At 38.7% G+C, this 20,514-nt stretch overlaps 4 protein-coding genes and 1 long non-coding RNA gene across 5 annotated transcripts; 1 reads left to right on the top strand and 4 right to left on the bottom strand.

The window, feature by feature from the left end:
- Window positions 1-316: 316 nt before the first annotated feature.
- On the bottom strand, window positions 317-2,332 carry LOC133732486 (outer envelope pore protein 16, chloroplastic). The gene is made up of 6 exons (XM_062160050.1): window positions 2,122-2,332; window positions 1,944-1,995; window positions 1,679-1,710; window positions 1,403-1,436; window positions 1,184-1,251; window positions 317-623 (listed from the first exon to the last, which is right to left on the bottom strand). The coding sequence occupies exons 1-6, from the start codon at window positions 2,233-2,235 to the stop codon at window positions 483-485; spliced, it is 441 nt and encodes a 146-aa protein (XP_062016034.1). The 5' UTR covers window positions 2,236-2,332; the 3' UTR covers window positions 317-482.
- A 2,293-nt stretch (window positions 2,333-4,625) lies between these two features.
- LOC133732007 (uncharacterized) lies at window positions 4,626-7,029 on the bottom strand. The gene is made up of 2 exons (XM_062159462.1): window positions 5,862-7,029; window positions 4,626-5,262 (listed from the first exon to the last, which is right to left on the bottom strand). Exons 1-2 carry the CDS (start codon window positions 6,358-6,360, stop codon window positions 4,628-4,630), a joined length of 1,134 nt encoding a protein of 377 aa, XP_062015446.1. The 5' UTR covers window positions 6,361-7,029; the 3' UTR covers window positions 4,626-4,627.
- Window positions 7,030-7,107: 78 nt separating this feature from the next.
- On the top strand, window positions 7,108-8,486 carry LOC133732006 (mitochondrial import inner membrane translocase subunit Tim9). The gene is made up of 2 exons (XM_062159461.1): window positions 7,108-7,347; window positions 8,033-8,486. The coding sequence occupies exons 1-2, from the start codon at window positions 7,253-7,255 to the stop codon at window positions 8,217-8,219; spliced, it is 282 nt and encodes a 93-aa protein (XP_062015445.1). The 5' UTR covers window positions 7,108-7,252; the 3' UTR covers window positions 8,220-8,486.
- Window positions 8,487-9,164: 678 nt separating this feature from the next.
- LOC133732434 (CAX-interacting protein 4) lies at window positions 9,165-10,852 on the bottom strand. The gene is made up of 2 exons (XM_062159978.1): window positions 10,700-10,852; window positions 9,165-10,375 (listed from the first exon to the last, which is right to left on the bottom strand). Exon 2 carries the CDS (start codon window positions 10,351-10,353, stop codon window positions 9,385-9,387), a length of 969 nt encoding a protein of 322 aa, XP_062015962.1. The 5' UTR covers window positions 10,354-10,375; window positions 10,700-10,852; the 3' UTR covers window positions 9,165-9,384.
- Window positions 10,853-16,012: 5,160 nt separating this feature from the next.
- On the bottom strand, window positions 16,013-17,204 carry LOC133727951 (uncharacterized). The gene is made up of 3 exons (XR_009855464.1): window positions 16,976-17,204; window positions 16,642-16,797; window positions 16,013-16,558 (listed from the first exon to the last, which is right to left on the bottom strand). It is a non-coding gene; the product is annotated as an uncharacterized LOC133727951 (long non-coding RNA).
- Window positions 17,205-20,514: the final 3,310 nt, after the last annotated feature.

The following is a 20,514-nucleotide window of genomic DNA, read 5'->3' as shown; positions in this document are numbered from 1 at the left end:
CTTTCAAATTAAGCAGCAGATACAGCCTTCAATTATAACGACGTCCTGGTAGCAAAATTACACTTGGCTTATTGGAGACTGATTGTGGTTCATCTTGACAATTGCTTTTAGGCAAAGCTTCTAGCGTTATATATATCCTTGATGATGAAAAGTATCGCTATTTGCCCCCATGCAATGTTGTTCTTTCAATATCCGGACTCGAGGAGGTCAGCATCTCAGTATCCATATTCTTTCGCTTATGAGGCCTGTTAACATAGGCCGTACAAAACACAGGTCGTAAGATAAACATATGCACACAAATCTCAACAAAAGATGATATTTGAAGATTCAAAATCCATTAGATAAAAAGCTTCAGTTATTCAGCTGAAGAACCCTTGCATCATTCTTTTTACAACAAAACAAATTCACGAGGAAGATGATACAAGAAACCTCCTACTTCTACAGAATCTACAGAGAGATTGTGTAGAATTTTAGTTCCACGTTCAGATGAGATAGTTGAGGAATTCTGCAGCAGTTGCAATGGCACCTCCTGTGATTGCATCGACCACAATCCTGTCCTTGTCCTTGCTGGTGGCTGCAGATATTACAGCCCCTGTCACTACACCCCCAATCATGGCATTCTTCTGCAAGATATAATCAAACAGAAATGAGCAGGAAGCAGAATTTCCAATTGAAGATTGAAAATGATTTTTGAAATAAAGTACTTGCAATGGTATGCTTGAAGCTTTGTGACAATTCAGGGAGCCGAGTCTTAAAGAAATGTTCAATAGTTCTACTGTTCTGTCTCATGGATAATAAGTTAATCCTATTATGAGTAAGTGGTTAAAGGGGGTATGCATATGGAATTAAAAAGACGAAAAATAGAATTGTAATTGAGCACCCTGTGCTCCTTTCACAAGAAACATACTAGATATAATCTCTGAACAGCTATTTCAGAGTTACATATTCAAAACCTATGGATTATGACAAATAGAGCAACACAGATGTTTGAATTTTTAAATTAGCAAGTGGAGATTCTGAAACAGTACAAATACAATTTCAGAATTTACATGTGCAAACTTAAAATAGGCATCTCAGGGATATAAAAATTCAAATTTTCTGAACAAAACAGTGAAAACACAATCTTTAGCCCTTTTCTGAGTTGCTCATGTATAGTACAACAAGCAATCTACAGCAGACATACCCAGTCTCTTCTGCCACGGATCCTCTCGACACCATACTCCGCTCCCACATAAACTCCAGCTACAGTTCCTGTCAATTTTAAAAGAATATATTGTTGATTCAACAGTTCTCCATTTTACAAAAGAAAAGGAAGCTAAGAAAAAAAAAAACACTTTGCCACAAGGCTTATAAACCTCATGCATACATAGTATTTAGCTTGCAATGAAATATGTCGACTTACCCCAATATGCACCTTCTTTACACATCTTCTTCAACTACAAGACCAGAACTTTCAATTAGCACGATGAGAAACTTGTATTGTACAAAACAACATAACTCCTCACAACAGTAGCACAGTAAGAGTAAAACCTCCAGAACGCAACAGATCAAATCATCCAATAAACAAAACCCATTAAAGATGCTCATACTGATTGAAAGTAGCTACTATTTTCCTCAGAAATAATAAAATAATAAAGCCAATTATTAAACAAGGGACTGTTCTGTTCTGGTCACTCACAGTGTGCTCAAAGTTGTGACTTGATACGCTCCCTGAAACAAACAAGAACATCATCACCAACATACTCAAACATCAACATCACCATCATCATCACTCGATATTAGTTAGTTATTCAAGACCTTTCATTACATCAAACTCAAGAAAGCTTCAACAACAACCATTGAAGTTTTGAACTTTTTCTCTGTCAATTTTCTCGGTGCTTCTTGATGATCTAACAGTAACACAACAAAGATTGTAAACAACATAAAAAGGGTAAAGACGGTACCTTTCCTGGCGGCATGGTAAGCTTCCTCTGCAGCAACTCTGGTAGCAGCAATCTGAACCAAACCAAACACAAACGTCACGTTTCACTTCCGAAGATACAATCAAAATGATCAAAACCCAGAAACCAAAAAAGCAAACACATTCATATGAAAAACAGAACATATATCTAAAAACCATACGGTTCCGATCTTCAAGAAACCATCGACGGTGATATTGAGCAATGGGTTACCCATGTCAATGGCCACCTCAACCTTCGGCCCGGAAAGTGTCCCTGAAAACCCGCTGCTAGGCATCTTCTTCTTCTTCTTCTCTTCACCTCTTACACTCTGAGAAAGACTGAGAGTCTGTGCTGTGACAGTTTTGGTGAGATTGAAAATGAATGATTGACTGGGTTCTGGTGCTTTATGTCAAATTATCAAGAGATGGGGGAGTTTTACCAAACTGCCATTACGCATTGGACGGTGGAGGTGGATCAATGCATGTGACTCCGTGAATGTGTCAATATTCAAATGGGTGTGTCTGCTTTGCTTGGATAGGTAGCGACGCAGTGTCTAGTCTTTAGTGCCCAAGTGTCTCTCTCTTCTTACTGTTCTGATTATAAAGCCAAAATTTGGTTTTGTTTTCTTCCCCAACAATTTTTCCATATATAGTTGCAGGCAAAGCAAGCTTTTTGCCTTTTTGGTAGGTATTTGTTCCCCGGCTATAAATTGCTACTCCATTATTACTTGCTCTTTGTGTGAGCTTAACTTTAAGGCAGAAGGTAAAGCTTTGGACTTTTGAACTAAATAGAATTAGCCCCTTCAGGTATGGATCCTAACTCATTGTACTTGTTAGGGATTATAAATGATTATAAGTACAATCATGTTGTGTGAACTTCCCCATTTATTGTTTGGTGATGGTTTAATATCCTGCGCCACGCTAGATTCTCATGTATTCTAGATCTAACAGTTTAAGAGCAAAAATGTGGTAGAGTCGTAGCAGTTTGTGTGGCGTCATATGTGAACTGTTTGGATAGTAGTAAACAAATACATTGTAAATGTAACAAGCGAAAACAAGAAAAAAAAACAATCTAGAAATGATTACTGTAGTATATGAGTCCAAAATTAACAATAATGTGATATAACTAAATAAATTTTGCAAATTAATCTTGCAATGAGGAAAAAAATACATAACAAATAATGAAAAAGAGGAAAGTTGGGATCAAAATGATGCAGTTTGGCTGCACACGCAGAAAGCAAAATTGTGCATGCAGTGGCCAAATTCATTGCTTTAAAATCTACTTGGGGCAAAAAGAGGAACATGAGCAAGTGCAACGGTTGTGTATTGATCGGGCACCACATAGGATTGCTGAGTTGTTGACTGGGCAAGTGCATATTTTCCCCTCCACCGGGCCAGTTTTAACTGGGCAAACATTGACTTTCTTTGACCAAGGCCAACAAAAATTCCAGGCCCATGCCTTTTGTCTTGCCCAGGCTTGGCCGGTTGCCAGCTCGGCCCGCAGCAGAACGTGGATGACGTCACAGGGGGCCGCGCAGAAGGAGACGCGAAAGAGAGAGGGCGTGAAGAGCACGGACGAATGGGGGAGCGCCACGTCCGTTGTGCCTTCTGATTCGGTTTTTTGTCGCGTAGCGACAATTAATGATGATAGTGGGCGCACGTGGCTGAGAGCCGTTGGCTGCTTTGGGAATTTGAACCCAACGGTCAACAAATCTGGGCTGACCAAAAGAACAGTAAAAATGGATCTGACGGCTAGGAATTAATATGAATGTAATATAGCTAACGGTAAGAAAACGGGCAGAAAAAAATATGTAAAAAATTCTAAAAATCATACAAAAAATTTCTCTATAAATACCTACAATTTTTTCTAACATCTCACACCCAAAATACTAGAGTTCATAGTTACACCTTCCTCCTCTTCATATAGCTCTCATCATCCATATTTTTCATTAGTCGTACACAGCTCTTCAAGATTTTCATCTCGAGATTGTCGATACTTAGCCCACAATCTCTTCATTGAAATGAGGGAAGGAGAGGAAATGTGTTGGATCTGGAGAATTTGAAAACGAATGAGATTTGTGAATATCAGCTTGTGAGAAATGGTGTGCTGCCTCTTGCTCAATTTATTTACAATTTTCACATAAAACGTGATCATACTTCGTGGACACGTGTCCACTCCTGGTTCGACGTAATCTGATCCGAAATTTTAGATAAGATTACATCAACAATAACCGTTAGATTGAATAGTATTCAAATGATTTGGTCCGTTCAAAAATTGTCGATTGTGCCTTCACTCATTTCAAGGAAATTTGTCCGTTGTGCCTTCACTCATTTCAAGATAAATTGTCGGTGGCTCATAATTTGTCCACAAAAAAATATTTTTGAAAAAAGTAAATTGCATAATTATGACATTAATTATCCATAAATATTTATTATTATCATTAAATATATTTTATTTAAAAAAAAAAAAATTTAAAATCTGATGAACAGTGAAACCCACGGGTGAATAGTGAAATTACGTGAACAGTCAGTGTAAACAGTGAAAAGTAAACAGTGTTGACAGGGCAAGAAAAATAACGGGTGTAAACCCATGTCCAATGACAGTGAATAGTAACTTGACTGGTCGAATTCTTGACTTCTCGACTTTGCCTTTTCCTGACTACGGGTGGACTTGCTGACTCTCACAATTCAAACTGAGTAAACAGGGATTTGTCTCCAACTTATTCTAACCCCTTGGAAAGAAAAGGCATAGATATGACCCTTGCTCACAACTTCATGTCCTTCACTAGGCTTATACATTGGGGCTGGGAACACAGGCCAAGCACTTGACCCATCAACTTGGAATATCCTCTCATTCTCTCCCACCAAAACCCACACCTCCTTCCCCCCAACCGGAACCATCCTTGCGCCATGTGCTTTTAGTCTTGGCCTCTCAACTATTTGGTTAGGCAAGAAACCAATTCGCCTGCAGTTATATATTAAAATTGGACGGGTGATCACAGTATACAGCCACAGCTTCACGCCTAACCGATCTGACCAAGTCAATATCATTAAACGCCCATTGAGTGATGTAGCAGTGAATCCGTCTGCCTCTTGGGGAACAAATGATTTCAAAGACCCCCAAGAGTTGTTGCTGGGGTTGTAGATTTCAGCTGAGTGCTTCAGGGCTGCATTGCTACCACCACCAACCACAAAGAACCTGCCTCCGTGAGCAATGCCAGATGCAAATGCTCGCGGGTTTGGCATGTTCTGCAGTGCTTCCCACTGCCATGTTTTCAGATTCAATCGTTCTGCCGAGTTCAAGTGAGATGAAGGAAAAGTATCTGCATTACACCAAGTACCACAAAGTAAGTACTAAGTGGTGACATGGAGAGAATGTATGTCCATAATTGCTCTTAGCCTGAAATGATAAGCTATCAAAATCAAGATGTAAGGTCATCTATTACAAAATGTGGTTCCTTATCTACAGCGATTATTTATTGTTATAATCGATTAAGAGGCTCATCCAAAAGCACATCAACATCAAAGTAATGAGAACCATTATATCAAATTGTGTATGGCATTTATGCAAGTAGTACTTGGTACAAGTATCATTTGAGAACTTGAATTGTCCTTGAAACATTGTAGAAAACGTACTATATAATCAATTCTCCAGTGTGCAACATATCAATGTGATAGCTTAAGCTTTGTATACCTCTTCTCAAAGTATTTTCACCTATTGCTAAAATTGAAATTCGTTGGCTCAGTTTTTTTGGTTTTTTACACAAGCAGTTCCAGCATTACTTAATAAGATCCGAATACCAATGTTTCAAATTCAAAACATCTCATTCTTATGTCATGATGAGTTTCTTAGTTATTATATACACCGACTAACAAAATTTAATAAATATACTAAAATCACTTCAATAGAGTCAATACTTACCTAAAGAGTTATCCTTATACCCTCCAGCAACATAAAGCCACCCATCAAGAATAGCACATGCAGCTCCGAACAGATTGCGATCCGCACAGTTCATTTTGGGCACATCATTGAGAGAATTCTCACTGCATGAGTAAGTGCACAGAGTGACATAAGGTTTCGGACCTCGCACCAACTTGGCACACAAGAAATGTTGAGGCAGAATCCCAATCACATGTACTCTAAACATGGAAGAGTTTCGAGGCACCGCCACGGAATGGAATTGGGTGGGAGAGCAGAGATAGGCAAACCATTCCCATTTTGGGAATGAGAATGAAAATGGGCACGTCTCTTCTTCTTTGTTGTGTTTTTCGTGATCGACCACGGATTTGTTTGGCACCTCAATCATGCAAATGTCTTGGAAAAAACCGGAATCGGAGACGGTGAAGATGGAATTGCGCAAACTGAAGTTGGAGTCATCATTTGGTTTGCGGTTTGAAGGTGTTCTACTGAGATACCACATTATGATTGATTTGGATGCGTAATGGGGTGGTGAGTTTGGTTCTAGGAGATAATTTTAACGGGTGATTAGTTTTGGTGGACTTGAGAGTAAACGTAGGATTGTAATTAGGAAGTTTGTTGGTTATTTCATCTTGATTGGACTCTGTAGTCAATTGGAACTCTATAGTTAATTTGGTGAGTAATTAATAGAGGGTAATTAACTTGGTCTTAACACACACGTGTTTAATTTTTGTATGGATTTTGTTCAAACAAAAATCTTTGACTAGTTCTGTGTGCAAACAAAGCGTCATCGAGATGATTTTCATTTGGCAATACAGTGAGAAAGCATGTTTTATTGTTTTATGACACTGTTTGCTAATTAGTATATAGGGTTTTTGTCTGTTTACCAAATTTCTAGGGATTTGTGTTGATGGCTTAATAATCATTTACTTTTAAATTGGGTCAATGAGAATATAAATTTGTTGCTGGGGTAAGTGAGATAATTTTGGCTCATTTTAGTACTTTTGGTCAAGAACCCTAGTATATATTTGAATATATAGAATTAGTATAAACTCCTATTATTATTTGGGACAAGCTCCAAATGTTTATTATAACTTCTGCATGTTACCTTCATTATATTCGACAATTTTATCATTAATCAACACTTTAGGGAAGTTGCACTGACTTAAAAAAAAAAAAAAAAAAAATTGACTATTTCTTATGTTTTGATGGACTGCTCACTCTCTGCGGTTCAAACGGTCCCGTTTTGTGTGGACGCTAGGGTTTTACCTCACTATAAAGAGAAAGAGATCTGCTCACACCAGCTCGTTCCATAAACCCTTTCAGAGACTGAGAAATTAAGCCCAAAAGAACCTGAAATTGGATTTGTGGGCAGTGTTTGAGATTCAATTAAGATGGATAAGAGCATGATAGGAGATCTGGATTCTCTTCCAGAGGAAGATAAGCTCAGAATGGCCACCATGATCGACCAGCTCCAAATCCGCGACAGGTTTTCAATTTTCTCTTATCAATTTATCTCTGGATTCTTACATTTCCTCAGCTGTATTCTGGGTTCTCAAATTTATTGAAAATCTAGCTTAAATATGATGGAAAAATTGAAAATTTGGTCCTGCACCGATTGAACACTCATCTCAATTGATGTATTTCTTAGATTTGATTATTCATTTGTGTTTGCATTTCTAGTATAATGGGTGGTGGACTGGTGGTGTAGTTGTGAACCCTTTGGTCTGCTTGAATTGTGTGATTTGCTTTTAGTTTTTAGTTGGATTTCTATTGAAATGTTTGTTTCCATTGCTTTGATTCGAAGTGTGTGTCTCTTATTTTTGATACCCATTGGTGATTTAGAAACTTTTTGAAGTGCATGATGGATCTGAGGCATTTGACAGGCTCAGATTTGCATTTACTTGTTATTGGAATGCTAATCCCACCATATACATAATCAGTAAAGTATTAATATATCCAAGTTAAAGGTTCCTGCAAAGTGCTTCAGTAAACCAACAGAACAAAACTTGTATCAACAAAACATTAGTCCAACTATTAAAGCTTTTGTACGTGGCTTCTAAATTGGATGCTAATCTTTATGATAAAGTACTGTTTTTCTAGTTTGGCATAAGTAATTGCCATTGTCATGCATGGAATGCAACCCATCTGCTAATAATATCATATTCTTGCAGTTTAAGGATGTACAACTCACTTGTCGAGAGATGCTTCAATGATTGTGTTGACACTTTCAAGCACAAATCACTGCAGAAGCAAGAGGAAACCTGTGTTCGGCGATGTGCTGAGAAGTTTCTCAAGCATTCGATGCGCGTTGGCATGAGGTTTGCAGAGCTTAACCAGGGAGCTGCAACCCAGGACTAGAGGCATCGAGCTGCCAAGGGTAGAGGGCTCAGGGGCAGTTTACGCCATATTTGCTTTGCTGTCCTTTTTTGTTTTGTTTCAAAAGAAGAAATGGTGTTGTAGTTGTACCCATCTTCATGCTTTTGTTGTCTATGGGAGAAACAGCAAATTGTATTCTGTAGATACATGGGATCTGAAGTTGCTGTGTGATAAGAGATTCTATTTTTACTAATTCAAGCAGCAGTCCACTTTTGAATGTGATGAATAAAATGCTTTGCTTTTGTAGAATTTGCTTGTTTTTTTACCAGTATGGAGCATACATGCGTTTTTTTAATTTGTTTGGAAATAGCAAATTGTATTCTGTAGATACATGGGATCTGAATGTTGCTGTCTGATAAGGGATTCTATTTTCACTAATTCCAGCAGGTCCACTTTTGAATGTGATGAACAAATTGCTTTGTTTTGTAGAAATTGCTTGTTTACCGATATGGAACATGCGTGTTCCTTAAATTTGTTTTTCAAAGGAAATGCAGAGAGCGCAAGAACTGGCCAGAATCTATTGCTTTAGCTGCTACTCACGGAAGGTGAACTAATACAGAAAAAAGGAGGATGAAACTAGTTTTGTGCTCGACTGCTTGGCTAAACCCGGTGTCGGTGAAAAATGCTATTTTCTTTATTTAAATACAAAATGAAGCAAAGCAAGGAAATCACAATAAACAAGTGTTGCCGTCTGGGTAGATCACTCGCTAAAGTTCTCTTGCGCAAACAAATTAATACCCTGACAAACTGGCCAAGAGAAGATACAAAGAATACTCTCGACAAACCTATCACAAGGAGGAAACTACAGATAATGAGTAAAGGAATTTACATACAATTTTACAATATACGGTGTAAATAACTAAATATCATTCAGAGGACAAGATCATAGAATATTTCTAAACGAAATGGCACAAGATCAAATCAACATTAATCAGAAAAATTCAAGACTTGTTTCTTCAGCAAAGCAATAGTTTCATCTCATCAAGCACAACAGCCAAATACAACAAGAGCTTCTCCAAGCAAATTAATAGAACAATGTAAAGGTTGCAATAGCATATAGTTGCAAACTACAAAGATTAACAGTGACTTGCTGGCGTACACAGATTGATACCATTCTAGATCAGATTGATACCATTCCTAGATAGACTTATTCTTCATCACGATGGTGTTTCCTGCTCTTCTTCTCAGATCGTCTCCTGCCCCTTCCTACCCGCGCATCATCAGAGCCACTTGAATCGGAATCAGATGGTGTTGCTGCCCTCCTGCTCCTCCGACTGCGGTGTCTATCTTCAGATGCATCAGACTCAGAATCATCGGAATACCGATGACTTCTCCTCCTCCTTTTCTCCTTCCTACTCTTCCTATGTCGTCGACGTCGTTTACCATCCTCATCAGAAGACTCATCCCTCTTTCTCCGTTTCTCCTTTCTCCTTTTCTTCCTGTCTTCTTCAGAGTCATCCGAATCATCATGTTTCCTCTTGCTGCTTCTCCTCTTCTTCGACCTTCCTCTCTTCTTCCTCTCCCCAGAATCTGTATCAGACCCATCAACATCTGAGTCCTCATTCTTCTTATTTGACTTCTCCTTTAAGACACTCTTTTTCCCATTTTTTTTAGCAATGAGCCTCTCCATCTCGGAATCATAGTCTGAATCCGAAGTCTCAGTGTCTTCATCCTCCTCCTCACTATCAGCCTCAACCACATTTTTCCCAACCCCCTTACCCAGCTTCCCCCTCAACTTACTCAACTCAGAAGCAACATCAGCCTGAATAACTTCTGGGTCCTTCTCCTTGTCTTCCTTAACACTCAGAAAGTTCCTGCACTGGAAGCTGAGATGCCCAACACGGCCACACCTCTTGCACGCCCCACGGGCCTCATCAGCATTGGACCCGGTTATACGGGCAAGGGCAAGGAGGCCCTGGAAGCTAGCATATGGATTCTCAGCATCTGGTTCAGAGTTTGCCAAATTCACCTGAGAAGAGCTCTTACTTTCCTCTTTGGTGGGTGCATAGGGATCATAACCAATCGCACTCTGCCATATGCCGTGAGTTTGAAGAGCAGCACTACTGTGCACCCGATTGTTCGCCGGCATGCGAACCCTTCCTGCGGTGGCCGGCATCTTGAAATTCCAAGATCAAACCCTAAACAGAAACAAACTACTCAGAATTCCCAGAATTCACACCAAGAACAAATCAACAATCACTCGAATTTCAATGTCATAATGGAAATGAATGCTTAAATTTCTTCAATTTAGGTTCTGGGATCCAAAAACCCCTGGTGCAATTGAACCCCAAGAGAACACAATCAATAAAAAAAAAAAATTCAAATTCCAATTCTAGGGTTTTCTGAATACATCCGTACAAATTCTATCCCGAAGATGGAATCTAAATTCTAGGGTTTTTGCATTCGATATAACAGAAGAATACAGAAAAGCGAAATTCGAGGTTAGAAGATCGAAGATTTACCTGTGAAAATTTGATCGGAGACGAAGCTTCTGGAGAGAGATAGAGAAAGCGTCTTGAGGGATTTAGCGATTGGGGGAAAATGTGTTACTGAATAGTGAATACCTTTATATAATTTCTAAGCGGTCATATTGCAGCGACGTCGTTTGGTGTTATAGCCCTACCGGGTTGGGCACCCGTCCAAAAGAGAAGGTGAAAGACGCCATGGGATCGATGCAATTGTTCCTCCAATTTTTTTTTTTTTTTTTTTTTAACACAAATTTAATCATGGCCTAATGGCCTCCAATTTCTCCAAATTTATTAAAAGAAAAAACAATAGAAAAATCGGACCACTTCATGACCGACCAACAAAATCTCATTTGTCAATTACCAAACCTCATGGTATTGTGATGTGTTTATATTTTCCATTTTTGTACAATTGATTATAAATTAGAAGATGCATACTAGATTAAAATGATAGATTTGATTATATAATATATTTTTGCAGTTTTTCTCTTATTTGTACAGAAGGTTAATTTTGTAATATTAATTTATGCCTCTTGATTTTCTACTCTACTAGTAGATTCTACTTGGAACCAAGACGAAGAATTGTATGACCAATTTAGTTTGTAAGAAAAATAAATAAGAGCACAAAATTATGGTAGTAATGATTTCAACCAAGCTTATATCTATCTATCTATATTACAAAGCGAGGCGTTCAAGTTTCACCATAAATCTCATGTATTATTAGTGACAGGAATTAGTGTGCATGGTAGTTCGAAAATCATTGTAGATGGTGCTTTAGCGAAGCAAGAGACAAATACTATTGAGCTTCATTCTAACGATAAAAGCAAGTCTTGATTATGCAATCGATAGATCTTTCTCTCTTATTATTCTTGAAAGTAATTGTCTTGCTTAAAGAATGAAGCCTAGCTAATTCATGAATTGCATTGCTTCTGATTTTTCAGTACCCTTATAATATAGGTACCATTGAGTCATGTACTATTGAGCTTATAGTAATGAAAGGAAGCCTTGAGTATGCAATTGATACATCTCTCTCTTATTATCTCGAAACTAATTGTCCTGGTTAAAGAATGGAGCCTAACTAACTCATATGCGCAGGGGGGATGCAAATTGAGCTGAACAGGTCAGGGAAGTGGTCTAAACTGACTGGAGTACAGGCTATTGTCCCTCTGGATATGGAGGGGGTTTTGACCTACCCAATAACAATGGGGTGATTCATATCACTCCAAAGAAAAAGAGAGAATGTCCAAAGGGCAGTTAAAATGTTTTTAAGGGTCCAAAGCCAAGGAAGACAAGGTTTCCTCGTAAACAGACTAACATGGTGGTTGATGAAGAGACTGCAGTGTCTACAGCTGTAGTAGCTGTGGAGGAGGTGGTGGAAGGCTCTCTGGAAGAAATGGTTGATGGCAGTGGCGGATCCAGGATGTAACTTAGGGGTGGGCTATTCTTAGGCTTGGTTATAATTTTTTTTTTTTTTGTCAATAATGCTTCCTAGAATTTTAAAACTAAATTTTAATGAAATAATAATAGAAAATGTTGTAACTTAAAAAAAAAAAAGATAAGAAAATTAGGAAAGAGCAAAAGAAAAGCAATAAATTTTTAAGAAATTCTAATGAAAAATGTTGTAACAAAAGGAAAAAAAAAAAAGAGAAAAGGGAGAAAAAATGGGTAAAAGAAAAAAAATAGGACAAAAGAACAAAAAAGGAAAGAAGAAAATGGTGAAACAACAAAGGAAACAGGCATGAATTGCCTTAAAGGAGATTCAAACCAGTGTTGCCATGAAAATAAGACAACGTTTTGCAAACTAAACCAGACTTCGCTTTACAAAAAGTTTAGTACATGTATGCCGGCAATAAGTCCCTACCACTTTGGTTAGGGCGACGTGGGCTTTGTCCCGGTATGCACACTCAGTGTGCCTTGTCTGGCCTAGCGAGGCGGCGAGCTATTTGCTTGATCAAATGGACGCAACCTCCTAGTGGCAGAATGAAATTGAGTGTCGCCGGATTTATTTCCGTGCGGTAACATAGTGGGAAAACTGTGCTATTTGTAATGATGCTTCTTCATAACAGAGTTATCTTTCTGGTATGTCACTGCTATGTTAAAGCAAATGGAGTAGCCATTTGTGCACTCTTTGCTAATTGGTGTTTGTTAGAATACATAGATTTTGTGGAGAGTCTTGATATTATTTCAGGATGTTCTCTCTATGCTTATTGTAATCTAGGGTTTAGGCTCTACGTCCCCCCCTTGTATTCTGCAATTTCATTAATCAAGGCTTGAGGGTAGCCGCACCAGCCCCCTTTCAAAAAAAAAAAAAAGTTTAGTACATGTATTATATAAAATACCGGAAGAATTTTGGATACGCCACTGGTTGATGGTGGTGCTACTCAGGTTTGAGATATGTCGCTAAAAGTACGTATTTGTGCACTTTGAATCCATAGGTACTGTAGGGTAATTCCGGATGCGCTTCATTGTTTACTAAAATATTGAATTGCTTAGGTAACAACTCTTTTTGACAACCCTATAGTGTGGGTGGGTTGAATCGCTGACCTATAAAAAAGAGTTTGACATATTCTCTTAAGAACTCTTGAATTGGATCACTTCTAATTTTGCAGTATCCTTCTAATAATGTGTCCTTGGTTTAATGTTCTCCTCTCGCCTATGTCGTACTATTCTTTCAACATTAATGATTAAATGAAAGTGTGCATCTTTAGCCTCCTGAGTTTAAATCGTTTAAAAAAAAACTAAAACTTTTTTTTTTTTTTTTTAATCAAACCTCGCAAATGCGAGGAAAAATATTTATTAAAAGTAAAGGAAAATACAAGTAAAAGGAGAGGACATATCCTGCACCATCCAGAAGTAAAGTACTACTGATGAGGAATGATAGACATCATCCTGCCTTCCAAAACAAAAGAAATCATCTAAAACGAAAATTAGGGAGACCCAACTTATCTCTTAAACAAAATTGATTAACGAAACTAGCTAGGAGATGAATCAAACCAAGTAAAGCCCGTACCAGAAGCGCCAAAATTGGCCAATGCATCAGCCACCTGGTTACCTTCACGAAATATATGTGAGCAAAGAAATTGCATCATTGAAATGTGATGCACACAATTCTTCCATGCCACATGTAATTGCCAAGGTACCATCTGGAGGGACTGGAAAAAATTTAGAATTAGGGACGAGTCAACTTCAAGCCAAATATGCTTCCAATCTCGAACCCATGCAAGCTCGATTGCCTTGATCACTGCCATAACCTCCGCAGCAATGGAACTAGGAATGTCAAGGGATGATGAAAAGGCACCGACAACCTCCCCATGATAATCACGAAAAACACCACCATAACCTGAACGATCCTCCCCTCGCTTCCAAGCACCATCCGTGTTAACTTTGAACCAACCAATAATGGGTGGATGCCAATTCACCTCGTAAATTAATTAACCTGCAAGCCATAGCAACATCTGGAGTAATGCCCTCATATCTCACCTTATTCCTTGTTTGCCAAATAAACCAAAGAGAGGCACAGAAACAAGCAACCCATAATTCTCTCAATTGGGGGCTGCGACCAACCATTAAACCCAATGCAAATAGGTCATGTAATGAATTAGGAATGAAACCCAACTCAAATTTTTCCAACATAAAAGACCATATAGACCTTGCATATGGGCAGTGAAGAAATACATGCTCTTTGGACTCCGTCTGTTGCCAACATAATAGACACATTGAACACAATGAGACACCACGTCGTTGTAAAAGATCCTCAGTTAGCACCCTTCCCCTCAATACTTTCCAAACTAAAATTGACATACGAGGTGCCACATATTTACACCAAACCAATCGCCCCCAATCCACCGTAGGTAAAAAAGGCCTTACAAAATGAAAAGCCTCTCTTGCCGTGAGTGTGCCAGAAGAAGAGGCTGACCAAATTAATTTGTCTTCTTCCTGTGGATTAAATGCAATTGGAATACTGGTAATAATATCACAAAGATCCGGAAAATGCAATTGGAGAAGATGAGGGAGATCCCAGTGGCCATCATGAATATAATCATTAACAAATCCATCCATCTGCTCCACCACCCCTTCATAAGCTCCAAAAAAAAACTAAAACTAAAAAGAACTATCATTAGTTTAGCGTCGAATAAATTTTATTTAAACTTTTAGGAATTTTGTAGATAAAATCTAAGCCCTATCCAACGGAAGAAAGGGTTTAGAATCCCTATCAGACATTTAGACCAAAAAAGTTTCTAAACCTTATCAGACCAAACAAAGGTTTCTAAAACTCTATAAACAAACAATTTTGCAGGGAGCTTAAGGTTCCCATTTTTGCATCTTTCATGCTTGCTCGACATACTGCATAATAATTTTACTTCTCTTATTACTCACACACACTATAATGCCGACCACAGGTGATCAAAGACATAGTTCTGACGATTCGTATTGGTTGTCGATCTTTGTGCAATTTTTGCCAATAATATGCCTGATTGTATTGCTTGGTATTGGGCTATGTAATAATGCAATTAGAACGCTGATTGATCAAAGGCGAAACGATCTAGACGCACAAAGAAATCCAGTACCACCGCAGCCTCCTCATCATCAAGCTCCTAATCCTAACCAACCTGATGCTAGTGCAGAAACAAATAAGCAGCGGCTGCAAACCCCAGGAGTCTTCGCGTATGCAGGAGAAAGCTGCAGTAGTAGTACTTTTGACTGTACGAAGTGTGCGATTTGCTTGAAGAAGTTTAAGGATAGGGAAGTCTGTCGCCTGCTCGTCAGGTGTAAGCATACGTTTCATCGAGAATGTATTGATGTTTGGCTAACCAAGAGAAGCCACTGTCCCCTTTGTCGTGCTCAAGTCTAGTACTTCTAAGATTTTTGTCACTTTATGCTCCTTAGTTAATTGATTTTTGTTTATTCGGTTACAAGGAGGCCTAGAAACGCCCAAAAAAACAGAAAAAGCGAAACTAGAAGACTAGCTAATTGGTCCAGAACCTGGCCCAGTTGATGTTCTTCTTTGTCTAGTTCCTCCATCCTACAAGATATCAAACTCAACAATCTCATAGTCACAAAAAAAAAAAAAAAAAAAAAATCTCATAGTCATGACTCATGACTAATCACTACTACAATTATGGGCAAAAGCCACACACAACATGCGTGACAAAAAGACATCAAAGGACACACATGTACGTGTCTAACAGCCATAGCCATGCTACAGCCACATATAATAGAGTCAGTGCTCTGTAGAGGGGTGTCTTTCCCCTCAATAGTCTCAATTTACTTGTGTGTGGCTTCTCTCTGACATACTGGGACCACTAACAACAATGGTGGGTAGGAATGTTTTTTTTTTTTAATTTGGTTCTGGTCCAACATCGAGTCTGTCTGGGGATGGATGGCTGATATCCTGATCTTATTCATTTTATTTCATCTTTCTGGGGATGAATGGGTTCAATGATGATCGGCTTGGGTTTAGCCACTGCCATGGTTGCAGCCTCTACTCAGTGATGAAATTTGAGATCTTGGATTAGAGATGATAGGCGTAGACCCATACTTTATTGAAACACTGAAACCAGATTCTGATGAGGTCGATCTGGTTGAGATTCTTCCCGTTTAACTTGGCGTGCATCGTGACAGCCATCCTTGCATACATAAAAACAGAGAGCGAGTTCACTCAGAGCAGCGCAATGGAGATTGGTTTTGACTTGAAAACTTAATGTTTACTTTGGTCCAATAAACAATTGTTCAGATCTAAAAGAAATTATAAATGGAGTTGAAAACAAGGTCAGAAAACTCATAAGCCAACCGAGCAAGGCCTTCAATCGTAGCACTGATCATATGAGGAGTTCCACAAGCCAGGCCTTCAGCAACCTGTGTAGTTCAAAATCAAAGAGGTTGTATTAACATCAAAGCAAACTGATGAAATTGGGGAAAGAGTAAAGAAGAGAAATTACCTCTACGAATTCCAATTTCACATTGATGAAATTGGGGATCTTGATTAGAGTTGATAGGCATAAACCCATAAAAAATTGAGTCACTGAAACTAGATTCTTATGAGGTCGATCTAGTTGAGCTTCTTCCGATCCGGTTTAACCATCGTGGCAGCCATCCTTGCATACATAAAAACAGAGCGAGTTAACTCAGAGCAGAGAAGTACTATGAATCTATGAAGAAATTGGAACAAAGACCCCATATCTGAAGAGTTTGAGCAAAATTTCTGCAGTTAGAAGATGTAGATTCTATAAAGAATGAAAAATGTATAAACAATGGAAAAACGGCCGGCGGCACCTTCTTCCTCAGATTCGGCTTTTCTTTCTTCACGGTGGCCATCACTATGTCGCCGATGCAAGCCGACGGCAGAGGATTGAGACGCCCCTTGATCCCCTTCTCGGACAATTCATTGGATGATGGATTGATAGTTTGGGTGAGTTCAAGGACAAGCGAAGAATGGAGATGCAAGTGTGGGAGCACAGAAGAGAGAGAAGAGAGCTTCTCGAAGAAAAGAGAAGAGAGATAGAGATAGAGATAGAGAGGAGAGAGGAGATAGGAGAGAATAAGAAAGAATATAATATAAGTTTTCAATGCCCATTATCAGATTCTAGTGCATAAGGAAAATATAAAAAATTAACTTATCCACAATTATAAGCAATCGTGGGAAAAATGATGTAAAATATCTGAGGCATTAAGTGCCGGAGGCATTAAGTGCCCGAACAGATGTGCAAATCAGTTTTGCACCTAGAACATGTAATGTCGTTGCTCATAGGTTGGCTAGTTTGGCCTTTGAAGACAACTATAGTGCAATATGGGCTGATGTACCCCCAGATTGCATTCTTGATGTCCTAAAATCTGATTGTACTATGCTATGCTAATTGCAATCAATAAAGATAATTCCCTTATTCAAAAAATCGTGGGAAAATATCATGACTACAGTGCCGGATACCATCTCACTTCACCCAAACAGTGGAAGTTCCCACTCTTGTTTTAAAGTGTGGCAAAACAAATGTTGCCTTTGCCCATTATTGTAGTAGTGATACTGTTTTTACTAAGACAGTCTGCCACTGTGTTGCACACTTGCACTCCCTAGTCGATCCCTATGAATATGCTTCAGTGTGAATCTCTATAAGTTCTTGATCAAGGATTTGCAACTCTCAACAGAGAGTCAAAGATGATAAAGAGATATATCATTGTATAGAACCAACTTCACCTAAATTATAGTCAGATTCAACCTCAAGTTTTGTAATATAACAATCAAGAGCTTGCTTACGACCATAAAAAAGCCCCAAAATTATGCATCAAGGATCTCACTAATTAAATTTACAAGGTTGGAAATATTATTTTCTTGTCCAGGTTTTTTTATCATCAGATAGTTCAACAAATTGAACTATATTGTAGGGTAAATTCTTCTCTGGTACTTGAGGTATGACAAATTGGACACTTTGGTACCTAGTCTTCAAAATATGACAATTTAATACCTGAACTTAGGCTTTGTTTGACACTTTGATATTTCTATTAATTTTTCAGTTAAATGTAAGGATAAAATTAACATTTAGAATATATGTAAAAAAAATAAAAAAATAAAAAAAACAAGAGTTTTGTGGGTTGCTGGTCGTTCTTCATCATTTTATGGGTGTGAATTAATGCTTATGCATTATGTTGAAGATGAAATAATTGAATTTTATGTTTAAGAAATATAGTAATCATGATTTGAATACCCACAAGACTACTCCACCAGACTATGTCTAATTCATCAAAAGTAGTCTCGTGAGTTTGTCTAATGGTGTGTACACCTCCCACAGAAATTCTACAATATGTTAACATATGACGTATATCCAATTATCACTTTTAGGACTTAATTACTCAAATGAGAACCTACTATAATTAGGAATTAATTACTCAAATGAGAACATATTTTACATTTTTACTCTAACGATGACCTTATTTACCTTAATGATGACTTTTATTTAGTTACCTACTTTACTCTAACGAGTACCTTATTCACCTTAATGATAATTTTTCTCTAGTTACCACATGAGTTCTCAAAATGATAAATATTACATGAAATATGACATCTCTGAGAAATGTCAACGTACCATGGCTTACCCCTCTTCCCAATGTCAGTTTGTTGTTTGAGTTTAATGAAACCACTATATACTCTTTGATTGTAAGTTTTTTAATTTAGGAATGACATCTCATTTTGATAAAAAAATAAAATAAAATAAAAAAGGACTAAATTCAGTTTAACCCCTCCAACTTTAGGGCAAACATCAGTTTGGTCCCTGATCTTTTTTTTTAATCATGATCGTCCCTGCATTTCCAATTTTCATCACATGCGTCCAATTTCTAAAATTCTATCCAAACATGACGTCACATGCTGAGTTGGCCCAGACATGAGGGCCCACTTTTCAGATATTGACCCTGAATTTGAACGAAATGTCCAGATTACCCTTGTTACCCCAAAAACAAGAAACTGGCCGACTCCCTCTCTTCTTCCTCCTCCTACTCCACCATGAAACACAGAGAAACCAAATACCCCACCGCTCTCTCCACCCAGCTCCTTCGTTCCCACTCTTCTGAAATCCCGCTCATCACACCTTCAAAGGCAAAAGGGCATTAATCAAGGCTCGCCAACCTCCGAACCCAGCTCATCGACTTCGCCGACTTCCCCACCTCCACCACTAACCCTCTCGCTCTAGACCTGCTTCTTTCATCTCCATCAGAACCCAGAAGAACAAGGTCATACACAACAAATTATCAGAATCTAATGCTCTTACCATTTCCAAAAATCTCTCAGCAAACCAAACAACCTCCGAATCAAATCCAAATGAACACCACCAAGGTCTACCCCGATTCTGAAACCCCAGAATACATGGAAACGAATTGAATCGAAACTCAAATCCAATCGCAAAACAAAGGGAACATAATCAAAATTGCAAAGTAAATCGAGCCATCGCTTCGATTTTGATGGTGTCAAAATCGGAAATTGGAATCGAAGATAGTGCCGCCGATATCTCCGCAAAGCAAATCTGCCTGCGTCTCCTTCTTCATATTTGACATCGCTGCTGATATCTCCGCCCTCGCGCCCTCATGATCTCCACGCCCCTGCTTCTCTAGCTGCTTCACTTCTGCCCATCAATCAGAGCTTGAAATTTAGCCCCAATTCCATCCCTATTTCTGCCGCCGACTTCTGCCCCATCGATCCAGCTCCGGCCACCAAATCTCAGCCACCATTTAACCCGATTGTCGCCGTGACCTGATATTTTCCCAGACGGCTTCCGCGGGAGCTAGCGGATCACACCGGCCTCCCCAAAGCTGGGCGAGTTGCAAATCTAGGAATTTGGGGATTTCGAGGTTTGAGAGTGTATGGCGTTGGAGTCCGGATGCAGTTGAGGAGGAGGTGGAGGAGGGCGTGCGGTGGCCGGAATCTCGACCTTGAGGACGGAGGAGGATTGAGAAGATTGAGAAGCTGTTGGATCGATTTTGTTTTAGGCTTTGGAGAGATGAGAGAGATGCAAAGTGAAGCAGAAGAGAGAAAAGACAAAGAAAAACGAAGAGAAAAAAAAAAAGAAATTAAATTAATTTCTAATAAAAGAAAAAAGAAATTAGATTAAATGGGAGATGTCCATTTTGCCTTTTTTGGAAGGTTTAAAGTCTGTACAGTGGGCCCTCATGTCGGAGCCAACTCAACTCGTGACGTCATGTTTGGAGCTAATTTTAAAAATTGGACGTCGGTGATGAAAATTAGAAATGCAGGGACGATCTTATCAGGGACCAAATTGATGTTTGCCCCAAAGTTGGAGGAGGTAAACTGAATTTAGTCCAATAAAAAA

This window comes from Rosa rugosa, chromosome 2, assembly GCF_958449725.1.
Source record: "Rosa rugosa chromosome 2, drRosRugo1.1, whole genome shotgun sequence".
Lineage (NCBI taxonomy): Eukaryota > Viridiplantae > Streptophyta > Magnoliopsida > Rosales > Rosaceae > Rosa > Rosa rugosa.
This window is presented reverse-complemented; position numbering and strand designations above follow the sequence as displayed.

What these genes read in the sequence shown, in the direction of transcription:
- LOC133732006 (XM_062159461.1), top strand. Translation starts at nt 7,253, where the DNA reads ATGGATAAGAGCATGATAGGAGATCTGGATTCTCTTCCAGAGGAAGAT. An exon ending in CAGCTCCAAATCCGCGACAG is followed by an intron (nt 7,348 to 8,032) that starts GTTTTCAATTTT and finishes ATATTCTTGCAG; the next exon opens with TTTAAGGATGTACAACTCAC.
- LOC133732007 (XM_062159462.1), bottom strand. Translation starts at nt 6,360, where the DNA reads ATGTGGTATCTCAGTAGAACACCTTCAAACCGCAAACCAAATGATGAC. An exon ending in GTATAAGGATAACTCTTTAG is followed by an intron (nt 5,263 to 5,861) that starts GTAAGTATTGAC and finishes GGTGTAATGCAG; the next exon opens with ATACTTTTCCTTCATCTCAC.
- LOC133732486 (XM_062160050.1), bottom strand. Translation starts at nt 2,235, where the DNA reads ATGCCTAGCAGCGGGTTTTCAGGGACACTTTCCGGGCCGAAGGTTGAG. An exon ending in GTTTCTTGAAGATCGGAACC is followed by an intron (nt 1,996 to 2,121) that starts GTATGGTTTTTA and finishes GGTTTGGTTCAG; the next exon opens with ATTGCTGCTACCAGAGTTGC. An exon ending in TAAAGAAGGTGCATATTGGG is followed by an intron (nt 1,252 to 1,402) that starts GTAAGTCGACAT and finishes TAAAATTGACAG; the next exon opens with GAACTGTAGCTGGAGTTTAT.
- LOC133732434 (XM_062159978.1), bottom strand. Translation starts at nt 10,353, where the DNA reads ATGCCGGCCACCGCAGGAAGGGTTCGCATGCCGGCGAACAATCGGGTG.